Source organism: Cyprinodon variegatus, unplaced genomic scaffold (genome assembly GCF_000732505.1).
Source record: "Cyprinodon variegatus isolate N-32 unplaced genomic scaffold, C_variegatus-1.0 Scaffold299, whole genome shotgun sequence".
NCBI classification, from domain to species: Eukaryota; Metazoa; Chordata; class Actinopteri; order Cyprinodontiformes; family Cyprinodontidae; genus Cyprinodon; species Cyprinodon variegatus.
Window position 1 is genome coordinate 517,868 of NW_015150752.1, and position 14,415 is coordinate 532,282.

Consider the following 14,415-nt stretch of genomic DNA (forward strand, 5'->3'; position numbering starts at 1 on the left):
TCCCCATCCGCTTCCTGCTTGGTCCGGCGCAGGTTACCCTTCATCTTCACAAACTCGGGGGTGTTTTCCTGTTCCTCTTGCATTTTCTGCTGCTCTATTTAAAGATTGGTAACAGCCAGAAAACGGCATTCAGTGCACTTAAAACTGTGATCAAAAAAAAAAAAAAAAAAAAAAAAAAAAAAGATCAAAGGGTTACCTGCTCCAGCTTCTGTTGTCTTTTCATAAGCTCTATTTCCAGGTCACTAAGTTTCTTATGAGCCTCCTGCTCCTCCTTCTGGGCCTTGATAACTTGCTCCCTCTTTCTGTTTTCTAGAACTTTCTGGAGCTCTGGTTTGTTCTGAGGAGCAAGACCCCTTTACAGCAGAGAGGAAGAAAAAAGAAAAACGATGAGAAAACACGTCACCAGAACCAAGCTTGAACAAATCTTTGCTACTAAAAGCTCATGGGATTTCCGGAGTGCATTTAGTGGACGATTTCCTAGGATTTATTCAGAACAGATGAGCACCATGACCTCATTCTAGTTGGTAAAGTCTGTGTTACATGAACAGGATTACATGTCAATCAAGTAAAATAAAAAGTTTTTATTTTAAGCCAATTGGAGATGGTGCCAATGTTAAAATCCTACTGAAATATGGACTAAGACAGAATTTCAAACTGTAAAAAGTCTGACATGTACTCCTCTGAATAAAGACTTAAAATTGCATTGAAAAGTTGATTCTTCTATTCTAAAACCTCAAAGGTGATTCTCCATCAGCACTGCAAATTTACAAAGTGGATGAAGTATTTGCCAAAAATGAACATTACTATTCTACATGCAGAAAGATCTATGCAGATATATTCTCCACCTTAGCAGGGACAGGGAAACTCATGCACACAATTTTTTATATTCCTATTTTGTAAAAAAATAAATAAATATGCATAATTTATTTTCCACATCAAAACTTTGCACCATAAGTTGGACACAACACTTCTAGGCTGCAACCTAACAAAATATTTAGAAATTTAATGGATATAAATAGAACTGCAAAGTACTGCTGTTGGCTGCTTGAATATTTTAAACTATCCTGGGACACATTTCTCACATGAGTCTAAGGAAAGCAGAGTGGTTGGCGCACGGTTAAGAAAGAGGGAGTCATGCTAGTAGAATGTGAGGAGGAAAGTTATGTAATCTACAAAACTCCTCTAAATTAAATGAAAAGGCAGAGGAGGAGAGTCACGACTGTTAAAAACAATAAGAGAGAAATACTAAACACAAATCCCAAGACAGGCTGTGTTTGATAAGCTGTCCACTTCAGATTCAAATTATCCAATTTCTTATTGGCTGCTTGCTCCCTCCTAAAATGATCAGCATGACAGTGTTTCTACCTGCCCACAGTTCAGCGCCAGCAGCATCTTAATTAAATGCACGATTAAATCCTGCAGATTGCATAATCAAGCTCAGAATGTTCCAAGATGCAGCGGGAGTTTCTTATACAAGGCGTCACTTTTTTTAATGCCTTATGAAAGCACTTAGCATCACTGAATTAGAGAAGACTGCAACATACTGTGCAGCATTAAGGTATCCAGTACATAAAGGGAGATGAGGCTGTAAAGCCCCCCCCCCCCATAAACTGGATGGTGTTCTGTGTTTACATAATCTGTGGCCCTATGAAACACCTCCCCTACAAAGTGCACATCTTAAAAAAAAAAAAAAAAAGGGATGAGTTTGAATTTCTGAAATTCTTCCACATCAGTGTGTGGGAAGGGTCACTGTCGCCAAGGTAGCAGAGGCAGAGAAAGGCTCTCAGCTGAAGACTGTTTTGTAATCTTGATTACATAACATGTTTTTTTTTTCTTTTTTTTTTAATCCATCTACTCATCCATGTCTCCATCTACCCCCCCTCCCTCCCTTCTAGCATCTCCTCCGCACCATCACCACTATGACTAAGCCTCTGTGCAAGCAAAATGTATTCACATTAATAAGCATAAGAAAACAAAACAAATTCATCTCCAAAATCCACCTAGAGATAACACTCTGCAGGATATAAAATCTTAATTTCCTTTTCTTTAATGTCTCTCTAATTTCATTTTTATAAGGGATGCAGGTCTTTAACCCGTTTAAAGACGGAGGATGGATGCTGTCATGGAACAGCTGTCAACATCCTGAGTATTTACAGTGCTATTTATAGCTCAGACACAAAGTGGCCACTGCTGCACGGTGAGAGAAAACACAAACATTCAGTCCTGAAAGGATGATCACAGACGCTAGAACATGTGCCTTCATGTTCCCACAGATGGACTCATTCTCTCTTAAAGCTGCAGGATTTTTTTTATTTTTTTAAGAACACCAGAAAATGAGTCACATTTACATTTGTGTGGGATTTACGCATACTTTTTTTTTTTTGAGACACTCCAGTACATTTTAAGGCAACATTTCATATTAAAATGTTTCATACATTAAGCTAAGTGATGATACTGCTGGAGGTTAAATCAGTGATGTCAGCCTAAGTGACGCGCATCAGTACAGTCTGTACAGACAATCAGGACACCAGCAGGGATGATAACTGGGTCTACCCGTCCTGTTAGTAAAGATGAAACCGGGTTAGTGTGGATTTGGGCAGTATAATGTTGATTTTCCTTTTTTCTTACTAGATTGTGATTGTTACAGAATCACCAACAATTATCTAGAAAGTCCTGCTGCTCCAGAAATAAAAACAAATCAATCTCTTTAAGCACTCTGCATTTATAAGTTGGAGGGACTGAAAGTGTTTTGTTTTTTTCCACATCTTCTGACCTTTTCTGGTTCATAATAAGCTCTCTGTGTAGGTCCTGATGGTTCCGGGAGCTTTTTACTGGATTGATCAGCTTTTTGGGCTTGATGAGCTCCTCACAGTCTCCGTCCAGGTAGTCCGGTTCTGCCATGACACTCCTCCTAGAATTACACGGATCTGCAGAAAAAGATGGAAATAAGTCAATCTGGTAAATAATTATTAGGTAGTTTTGGCAAAACAACCAGGCATTTTTAAAGCTCATCAATCTTTAGTCTCACTCTTAAAAATTTGTATTCAGTGCAGCATAACTCTGATTTATGCAAATGAATATATGAGCAATCAACAGTGCTGCTCTCTCAAACCAGCCGCCTACATCCCCCCATCAAAAACAGCCATTACCTCTAGACAATGGATACAGAAATATGAGTCCATAAAATAAAACACCTTTATGTAAACACACTCTTCAAATCCTAATGGAAGAATCTCCCTAAAACTCTGACAAAAGTTTCTGAATTTCATCAGGAGACTCCAAACTGATGTTACATAATTGTTCCAAACAGAGTGGAACATTTTATTTTTCTGATATGTGGTAAAAGAAACATCTGCAATGCAACAGATTAACCCAGACAACACAAAACCAGATGCTTATATTTCAATGCAAGCTTTAATTTAAAACACTGCTTATTGACTTTTGGCCCAGAGGCTAAACAAAACAAAAGCTACACATTTTCCTCATGGACACCAATGCCACATGTTTGGCCAATAAACAGTTTTCTAAAGGGAGACAAATGTTTTTTTCTCCTTCAGGTGAGAGTTAGATATGCAAATTTAAAAATAACCTACACAGTTAAGCTTTTATGAAAACACCTATTGTCCAGCTATCATAAGACATGATATAACAGAGCAGGGTTAAACATTTACTGCGAGGTAGATTGTTAACCTTATCAGAGTTTGTTTAACGTCACAAAATCTAACTTTTTATTGTAGCTTCTGTTTACAAGTCTATCCAACTAAATCCAGACAGCTTAAATATACTTGAAGAAATATAACTGGAGCCAAAAGTAATGTTTCCTCCCATAAAACAAATATTATAAGATTACAAGATTGAAGAAATCCTCTAATAAACACAACTAAAACAAAGTGTACAAACTGTACAGTAGCACTGAGAGAAACAACTCACCCTGCAGATGAGGAAAGACAGAATATCGGAACATAGTCGTCATCCTGGATAATCTGATTTAAAAATCTGCTTTCCAGGAAAATAAATGAACGCTTGTCGTGTTTGTCTTTTGCAGAGGCAATGATCTTCCTGCACAGCTGTTTCTGACTGAACTGATTGGAGTCCAGAGTCAGTTTTATAGCATCTCCCTCTCTCCCTCTCTCTCTCTCTCTCTCCCTCCCTCTCTCTCACACATCTTCCCCGCTCCCTCCCTAATTTGTTCAGTCCCTTTCAATTACAAGAGACATCTCTAACATCAATTACAACCAGTTCTCCATCAATAGGGAAACTATTTCTGGACAAAGACGCTGATTTAAACAACGAAGATCTATTTTCCAGCACAATGCTGCAGGTATTTTGATAAAAACACTTATTTACAGGAACAGTTATGCAGTCTAACAGAACATTTACTGATCAGCTTGATCCACTTATTTCAGTAGCTGACAAAATGTTGTACATTTCTGTTCTCTGACTGACCGAGGAAACAAAACCCTCAGCAATCCTGCTGTTAGTATGCGCTCTCAATGCGTTCACTGATCACTGGGCTCCTGATAGGTCAGTTTAGTACTGACTGAAACTAACCAGTGACTTGGCCAATCACAGCTAGTTTCAAGCAAGAAAGCCTTTTACTGCAGTTGCTGATAACAAGCCTGAGGGGGGAATGAACTCACAAATTCAAAACATGGCCTAGATTTAGAAGACTGGTGTAATGATGAAAAGACGCCACTAGAGGTCGGTGTTATTGCTTCATGGAGTTAAACTATGTTGGTTACATAACAAAGAAAGCCACATTAATTGGAGAGAACAGTACTCTGAACAAGTGGGAAAAAATAAAAGATAAACCAAAAATTTTCAGTTGGTTATGGTTTTTTTGTGATTTGTGGGTAATGTTTTAAAAGTCTTCGTCAGAGATTTATTAATGCATTTTCAATAAACTTATCCATTGTTTTTAAACTGTTGCAAATAGCAGCTGTGAATCCTTAGCTGCCTTTCCTTGTAATCAAAGGGACCTCTAGTAAGAATTATTTTCAAGCAACAAATATGAGTTTTAATTTAAGTCTAGCTAAACACAAACCAACATCACCTTCAAAAATAATAAATGCATAGAGGCATGGAAATAAAAATGCTATAACTCCCAAAATGTACTACAGTGAATGATTACAAAAGTTACTCATGTTGCGTTCCTGAAAATAGAGCTTAGATCTGGTTTTAGATTAAAAACAAAATAAAAAAATAAGAAAGAAAGATTAATTTAATTTAATTGATTAACATCAGTACCAAATCAAACTGATGTTTATTCCTGCATATTGTGCTGTTAAACCCAAAGCAGCATGTTCCAGTAGAGAGACCCCAGTAGAGATAAGAATGACAGAAAATGGATGGAATGATGGATGGATGGATTTTAAGGTTAGAGATTAGTGATAAACCCGAACTTCAGTGTTCAGTATTCTGAGTTCAGGGGGACTTTCTTGCCATGTTACCTGGAAAACATGTTTGTTACCAAGGCTGTACTTGAAATAATTTGTTAATGCATGAAACTGCACTTTTAATACTAGTTCTAAACATGCAACATCATTTGATTACTCTTGTATTCGTATATATATATATATATATATATATACACATACACACGCACACACACACATACACACTTCTTGTGATTGTTCGGAGAGAAAAAAAACTTGGCTGGTTCTGAGATGGCGTGTCAGCAGTTCATTAAGATGTATAGCACATCCTAGGTGGTTTGTGTTAAAGCAGAGGGAACTAAAGACCAGCAGTGTTGTCCCTGTGTCCGTTACCGTAACACATCTGCTCCTACTTCCTCTCTGCCCCGGGGAAGGAGAGGAAGTAACATGGGGAGTTCAAAAAGAACCTGCACTCTAAAATTGGAGCGATGCTTAAAGCAGGACTTCTAATTAGATGTTTAGCATGTTTTTATTAGATATCCCTTTTGGTTCTCCTTAACAGCCAAGAGCAGCAAAGCCCATGCAGACATTTGCCTAGAGACTTCTTAAGACAGACAGTTTATAAAGTGAGACGTTAGGAACTTTAAAATACAGGAGGAAAAGTATGTATTTGAGATCACTAAATTCACCGAAACAAAATCTATGCTTATGAAAAAGCTACGGTATTAAGGACATCAATAATAAGAATTATGAGCCAAACATTAGTTTCAGGAATCCCATTAAAACAGATTGTTTATTGGTTTTGGAGACACACCCTCACTACAGAGACCACAGACACAGATAACGAGCTTCAGAAAGGAAAATTCTGCAAGACATCCATGAAGAGGCCTTTTAAAAATTGACATAATACACTGTTTTATAGCTCTCAGGGGATGAAATGAGGTGAAACACAAAACTAAACAGGAACTAAAGGAAACAAAGTGGGTCAGCACAGAGACCAGAAAGGAAAGTTTTAACCTCAGTTAATTTCAACCCCTCATATCAGTCCTTCGGATGTTGGAAACTTTAAAGTTTAATGATTGAAAACATCTCAACTTGTAGAAAGAACAACAAGGAGGATAACTCACGTTTATGGAAAAGTTAAACTAGGACACAGATTAAACGACATAATGCCGCTTTTCTTCCTGCATAAAAAAAGAGATACAAAAAGAGAAGTAAATCAACAGTCATGTTTGCAGTTGCGGTCGCGTGTGAAAGTGTACCCGATGATTACAGGCTGCATTAGAGGCAATAGAAGGGACCGCTCTTACAGGGGCAGACGGCCTGAGCCCTGCCAACTGACTGCATCATTCTGGGTTAGCTTAGCCGCACACATTTATCACACGATCAATTTCTGTTTCTCTTACAGAAGCAGCAGAGAAATTCTTAACAGTTTTATTCATAACACAGCTCTGAAAAAGCATTAATAATGGTGTTTAATCTGACACAATTAATGTATTTTAGTCTTTTTAATTCAAATACATTTCTTGACAAAAAGGGCATTGTTATGGCTTTCTTAAATTCTTCAGTTAGACTCCAAAACAAGATTTGAGATAAAAGTTATTGAAGAAAAACGATAATCACTGTTTCAACTACTAATGCCTGATTCAATCAGATGGGAGGACACAGTTTACCATCTGAACCCATTAGAAATTAAAGTGGTTTTGATCAATAATAAATTATTTCTTCTTTCTCTTCATGGTGCTTATAAATTTATGCCATATGAACAGATTTTTAATGCACACAGCTTCAGTTTGACTCCTTAGGAGACTGCTGTCTGATCAACATTCCAGTGAGGACTGTAGGGGACACTTTGGTGGACTTCATTTATCTGAGCTGATGAAACTTCAGTGCAAAATGAACAGATATGATCTTTTAGCTGGGGGCTTTTAGGTTTATGAAGTTGATCAAAAAGCCATCATTGGTTCACATGCCACATTCTCCAAAAGGTTCATTTCAACAGCGGGGAAAATATTCTGCAAAGAGATAAGATCGCGGCATAGTTGTGAAATATGTGTTAAGAAATCTTTCTAAACAGTGCACAGAGACAGGGCCGCAACAAAGGTAAACTTAACTTCATGCTGCTGAGGAGGAAATAAATTACTGATTGCGTTTCATAAACAATAAAAAAAAAAAACGTTGTTCTTTTGACACCCTGTTTTGTTTGTACAGCTGATTCTCTTCCCTTTTTTTCCTCTGTAAATCATGTCTGACTTAAAACCAATAAAAATAACTGTAAAGTGGCTGACCATTTTCATTTTGTATTTCTACTTGATTCTCATGGGTTCCTCGTCCACTGAGAAAGTCCCTCCATGTTGCCTTTACAAAAACCTAACGCAGCAAAAAAATACAGACACACCAACAAGATGCCCAGAGATTGGAATTAGTAAATTTTACTTTGGTCTGTTTGATTAATACTGATTTATTCTCTTTCTGTTCAGTTTATTTTAACATCAACCAAAAACTTCTTGATTTTTTATTTTTTTTTTGCACTTGCATTTAAAACTGCTATCTATATCGAGGCAAAAGCAGTAGACGTTTGCCTTTTTTGTGCTATCATTTTAAGGAAATGGAAAATAAAAAAAAATTAAAAGACAACCAGAAATCCTTATCAGTCTCACTCAGGAAACTCAGCTAAAAGAAAAAGTTGCACAACAAAGTTATGCTGTTACATAGTGTAATGATACTACTTAACACATGTTTCATTCACTACTTTTCATGTTTTTTAAACTATAGGGTCACAATAATCTGTGTCAGGGAAATTTGGCAATGGAAGTCCACCCAACAGGCAAAATACATTACTGTAAAGAACCATTCTAATATGGCTTATTCAACATTACACCTCGATAAATTACAATAACAATTTCATAAACTGTGTAGCGCTGACTGATATAACTTGGTTATACAACTTTAAATAATTTTTTAAAGTTACTGAACAGTAAAACAAAACTCTATGATGAGGGTAGCAGAGATAGGTTATGTTTTCATAAAGGTTTTTTGCATTTGTTCGCTACTCTGAAAGATGGCTGGGAAGGCTAATGAAAAGTGTTGTTGATCAGAATCTAAACCCGCAAAATAAGCACACTTAATACGCATGCCCAGACAAACGGTGAAGAAAGAGAGGAAGCAAATCATTTGACAGATTTATGTTAGGATTGGTGCCAAGATACGCAGCTTGGAAAAAAAAGGATAACTCTATCTTGACCTTTTGTGGGGTTTTTAAGTCACAAATGCCCCCTCTTCTTTTTAGAACAGATAGGATGAAGGTAACGACAATGCTTTGTGCCCTCCTTCCCCATCTGAGCCCACAGTTGTCCTCAAGGATACAGGGACAAACAGAACTGCACAGGGTGGGGTTGGGCAGTCAGCTGTCACTGGTTGTGAACACATGGGAGACCACACCCACTCACTTCATCAACCACAGGGATTTTAACAACCAACGCATATATTTACAGACACCTCATGAGAAGGACAAACTGTCCAAAAAAACCCTTTGTGGTAAACAAAACAGGGTGCAACTTGTTTTACATGTGTTTTATATTATTTATACTCTTAGTCTCTGGCTCTTATCCCTTCCCCTTCTTGGCCAGATCCTTCCCTCTACCCACTCACAGATGGGAGGTCCACCCCTCAGGGAAAAATGCGTCATTAACCCCCCACCTCCCCACCAAAGCAACTCAAACCCCTATTCTCTCTCTCTCTCTCCCTCTCTCCCTGAAGTGTCATACAAACTGCCCTCCCTTGCTGCACTCTACAAGCAGGACAGATCCGGCTATGCATCTCCCAGCCTCTCTGCTAATGAAGCGGCCAGTGAGCCATAAATAAGAGGCCCTGGTTAAAACGCACAGACAGATGACCTTTTAATTGACAGTTCAGGAGGGACACAGGGAAACAGTGCGTTTGCGTTAGAATGTTGCAAAAAGAGATTTGAAGGCAGAGCTGGAACAATGAGATCATTTCCAAGAAATCTCTTGGTGTACACACACATACACACACACACACACACACACTGACACACTTGTTTACAGCCCTGCCTAGTGTAACACACCTATGCTACTGTTAGGATAAAAGCACTGCTCAAGCACAGATTCTTTTAACCTTTGGAAGGCTCTTTAAAATATCTCAGTGATCTGACAAAAATGCCATGCAAAGAATTTGTAGTGATACATTTATTTTACTTTTTGGCTTTTAGAATAGCAGACCTAAGGGATAACTGAGGAAAATATGTCTCTTCATAAGCATTCTTGGGAGTTTGGGGGTTGAAATCTGTTTTGAATTTCCTGCCTTAGAGTTGGGGGTATGCACCAAGGGAGAGGAAGAGCAAGGGAATTCTGTGGGCCTCATCACGTATGAATCTCTACCATACAGTCACCTCTGATCTCACGATGCAACAGCGTCACCAGGGAGATGAAGGGGGTGTGGGAAATTTACAGTCCCATGTTTCAGGGTTCACAGAACACAGAGCAGCTAACACGCAGCAACATGGGAAGGAGACAATTTATTGCGTCATGTGACAAGCAGGCTTTCAGCTATGCAGTGTGTTTTTATCTGCTTTTGTATTACCGGACAACCAGGGGGATCTATGCAAAGTTATGGAACCAAGTCACATTACAGCCTGCTGGTTAAGTTTGATCCCCATATCCCAGGCCTTGCAAAAGTTACTCTTTCAGATGTTACATCCAATGTTAGTTTTAAAATTTATACTGGATCTGAAGAGTAAAAAAATAATCCAATGGACTTTGTTTCCAAGTTTGAAGATGTTTCGCGTCTTCAAACTTGGAAACAAAGTCCAGTGGATTGTTTTTAACTTTTTTGGGATGACTGTGACCTGGATGACTGAGAATTTTCACCATTATAGTGGATCTGAACTTCAATTTTTTGTGCGGTGACGGTGTAGGATGCAGAAGTTCGTCCTGTAACTGGAAGGCTGCCAGTTCAAACCCCAACATGTAATGTCTTTTGATTTAAAGTTATTTGTTCTGCAAAATAGCTATTGTGCCAAACTAGATTTAAGAATGATGATTTAAATTCATTACATACTGCAAATCTGTCTTTTAGGCTGACTAGATAGCATGAATCTGACATTAACATTTATATTTAACTCAATGGATATTTAAGGTTTAACTTGGGATGAAATACTTTGAAACAATCAAATAAAATTAAAATCAATCTGACGTTAACATCTCTACCCAAATCCGCTTTGAAAATTTGAAACCTTTAAACCTTGTGTGGGTCAAAATCTGCTTAATTATACATATTATCTTTCGATTTAAATTTTAATAAGAAGAAATCAGAAGAAATCCACTATAAGGAATTAAAACATTTTTACTTTGCTTATCTCAAAAGCGCAGCTTTTATGTAATTTTTTATCATTTTAGTGCTGTCATGAGAGATAAAAGTTTAGGTCCCATACAACAAACATTAAGGTAAACCTCATGCAAGGATCATGAGCACAAAGGGTCATTGAAAATAAAGAGGAATTCAACAGTAGCTGGAGGAACTTCAGTATAGCTCTTTTCTTCCCTTTGTGTTTTAATGCCAACAGCTTTTCTTTTAAGGTCAACCATGATGCTGTTTTATGACCCCATTTTGTTCAAAATAGCAATTGTTGCATGCTGGCCTTTTTAAAACCTACATGCACGTTGCTTCTTTTTGTTTTGTTGCTTTTTTGTCCAAGTCTTTAATAGTGCAGATGATAATAAAAAGTTACAAAACAGGACAATGTTGAGTGTTTTGAGATTTAGAAACAGTAAATGTCAAGCATTTAACACTATTAGAAACAGCATACTGTTTTTTTTTTTTTTTTCGAAGAAAACAGTCTTAAAATATCTTCATTCTGACATCAAGCACAAAATTTAAATAGGTCAGAGAATTTTAAAAACTCCGTGAGAGGTAGTACGAGATAAAAGCTCTACTGTTTTTCATCCCAATCTGTAACCTTTGCGACAGAGGAAACTTTAATTTGATTTATTTAACCATTGCATAAAAAATAAAACAAAATGCTCCCCATTGAATCAGCTTTTCAAACTTGATATGGAACCATGTTTGACAATTTCCACAGTTTATTCAAGGTTTATCTGCCCTCTACTTATGACTAAACCTACAGTTTATGGGTTCGCAAAGCAGTCGGTTTTGCGAACTGTTTCTTGGTCTTGTAGGGGCAGGTTAATAATAATAATAGAAATTAAACTTTATTGATCTCACACTGGAGAAATTCACATCTGCATTTAACGCATCTCGTTGGGGAGCAGTGTACTGCCATTGAGCGGCACCCGGGGAGCAGTGTGGGGTTAAGGGTCTTCCGCAGAGACCCCGATTGACAGTCCGTGGGAGTAGGGCTTGATCTCAGAACCTCTGGAACCCAAGCGCAATACCCTAACCACTAGACCGCAACCACCCCTAAGTTTATGGAAGATTTACACCCGATGATGCTAATTAATATAATAATGTTACAGCTAATAGAGGAATATAACCACTGCATCTGTTGAGGAATTGGCAAAACCTGATGATAATAACCTAAAATTAGTATTCCATTTTGTATTTTTATATTGTTTATTCCAAGTCTTAAATAGCCTTTCTCTACCTATCTCACTTTGTCTTTTAATTGTGGTGCTAGCCTTCTAGAAGAGTTTGACTAACCTGATTAGCTTTACTGCAAGCACAAATAGCTTTTAAGAGTTGATTGCCAGATAAGTAAATCTATTAGACGTTTTTGTCCATGTGTGATCACAACCCAGGGTTTAGCTCCTGTTGATCTGGTCCAGAATCTTTTTCAGACAAGCTGATGTTGATCCCAGCTGGTCTAGAAGAAGGGATGTTGATCCGAGCTTGTCTAGAATTGAACTGGAAATGGTTTGACAGTTTTCGTTCAGCGCCGACCAAAGTCATTTCATGCAATGGCTTGCGCGAAGACTGCACAAGCCCCAGGGTAAGAGAGATTAGGGAGAGAATAGGATGGATTCAAAAGGCACAGACATGACTTTTACTCATGCAGTAGGAATGTGATGAACAGGCACGATGATTATTGCTTTGGGCACACAACAGTGAGCATAGACAGAGACAGGGGCATCCACATAGACCTGAAATCAAACTACTGGCTTAAATGTCTAACCTGGATTACTGGTGAAGGGTCACAGATTTTTTTTTTTTTTGTGCAGGGGGGGCTCACAACTTGTAGTTAAATACAAAAGGCTGGTCTGTACCAATTCACAGCTGGCCCTCACATATGCTCCTGAATGTACACATAGTTAGATCTATAGGGAACAGGTGGATGTAGCAGAGGACAGATGAGCATAACAACTGCTTGGAGTTTAGACATTGGCAACACACAAGGACCATACTGACAAAACAGATGGTTTTTGATGTGAACATGTACCTTATATCAGATGTCAGGCTTCTAATTGCAGTCTCTAATACACTGCTATAGGAAAGTTGTTATGACCCTTGAACTTTTTAAGTTTTGTTACATTAAAGCCCCATACTTTAGTATACCATTTTAAGGCTTTACTTTAAGTAGCACATACTTGTTCATTAGAAGGAAAGTAAATGGTGTTTTTTGCAATTGTATTAAGCCCCTCCCTCTGGTCAATTTTAGACTCACCTTTGGTAGCAGTTACAGTTGTTAGTCTTGAGCTATGTCTCTACCAGCTTTGCAAATGAATAAAGAAACTGAACATTATGCAATGTTTTCTATACAAATGAGCTCAAACTCAATCAGACTGGATACAGAATATCTGTTAACGTCAATTTTCAAGTCTTGCCACAGGTTCCAAGTTCGATTTAGGTCAGAGCTTTAACTGGGTTAATAAAAAACATAAATATACTGTGGTCTAAACCAAAGGTTCCCAAACTTGTTAGCTTCTGATCCACAAAATGGTACCAGAGTCAACCCACGACCGCAACTATTAGTGGAGTTAACAAACAAAGAGTCCATAGTCCAAGTGAGGACACAACTCCAAATTTGGGATTGAACGATCTAAACTATTTCGTTGTAGCTGACTGGGTTTATGGTGTCGAATCACTTATAGCATGTTACAGGTTTTCCCCCAGGATTGTCCTGTTAGCTCCACCCATCCACTCAGACACACCCTTCTGTCCCTCTGAAGAAAGACTTCCCCACAGCATTATCCTGCACCCACCATGGACGGCAGACGGGATGATGTTATAATGGGAGGAATATATTGTCATCATAATTTTAGGATACAACAGCGTGTTGTTTGACAGCTCGGTTATTGGCAGTTTTAGCTTTCAGCTACAAATATACTTTATTATTTTAACAAAGTGGGTTAAAATATAAGATTTTAGTTTGGTTTTATCAGATAAATTTTATTCACATGCAGCACTAGATTTTTATCTTAGGGGTATATTGGCGTTTAGAGGGTTGAGAGCAAACTCTGTGTGTGTGTGTATATATATATATAAAAATATATATATATACATACAGAATTTTTCCCTTTAACTTTCAACATTTTATTAAATCACAATTTTGTTATGTGGGAAAACTAAACTTGTATAGGGTTTGGATGCTTATATTAGGCAGTGAACTTATTTTAAGCCTTAACCAGAGGTGTTATGTGTGGTGGAGCAGTGAAAGGTGCCGTTTAGTTATGAGAGGAGAGTCTTTGTTATGGCTGTGCTGTCTCTTCTAGTTCCAGATTCAAAGCTTTGTGCTTAACTGCTGTTTTTCTCCTCATACAGCAGAGTCCCGCCCCTCCTGTCTGTCTACTGGCTGGACTCAGCTGGGACCTCAAATCCTATTGGCTGCAGGGCACACCAGGGAGAGCTGGGGAGGTTCTCCTTTGTTTACATGCCAGCAGAGAAAACCCCAATAACAACTGTTACCTTGAGCTACCAGACGAGCCCGGCAGACACACGCACAGGGGCGCAAGTAGTGGGCACGTGCACACATACACCCAGACTGGGGAATAACAAAGAAGCCAAAAATCAAGACTCTTTGTTTGCTCCGGTTTGATGCCTCACAAGATACAAAGTACAGCACATC

The 14,415-nt window shown here is 38.1% G+C and overlaps 1 protein-coding gene across 2 annotated transcripts in view; it reads right to left on the bottom strand.

Moving 5' to 3' along the window:
• The window catches only part of fam107b (family with sequence similarity 107 member B), an 18,615-nt gene that overhangs the window by 1,023 nt on the left and 3,177 nt on the right, over positions 1-14,415 (bottom strand). Inside the window, exons 1-3 of one of the 2 annotated variants that reach the window (XM_015383962.1) lie at positions 3,931-3,954; positions 2,774-2,927; positions 197-353 (exon numbers count right to left, since the gene is read on the bottom strand). In XM_015383962.1, coding sequence (XP_015239448.1) covers positions 197-353; positions 2,774-2,901 — 285 coding nt within the window. In that variant the 5' untranslated portion in view covers positions 2,902-2,927; positions 3,931-3,954. Of the gene's footprint in view, positions 1-196; positions 354-2,773; positions 2,928-3,930; positions 3,955-14,415 lie in introns of those variants that run through there. The other variant, XM_015383963.1, reaches the window with a different exon arrangement.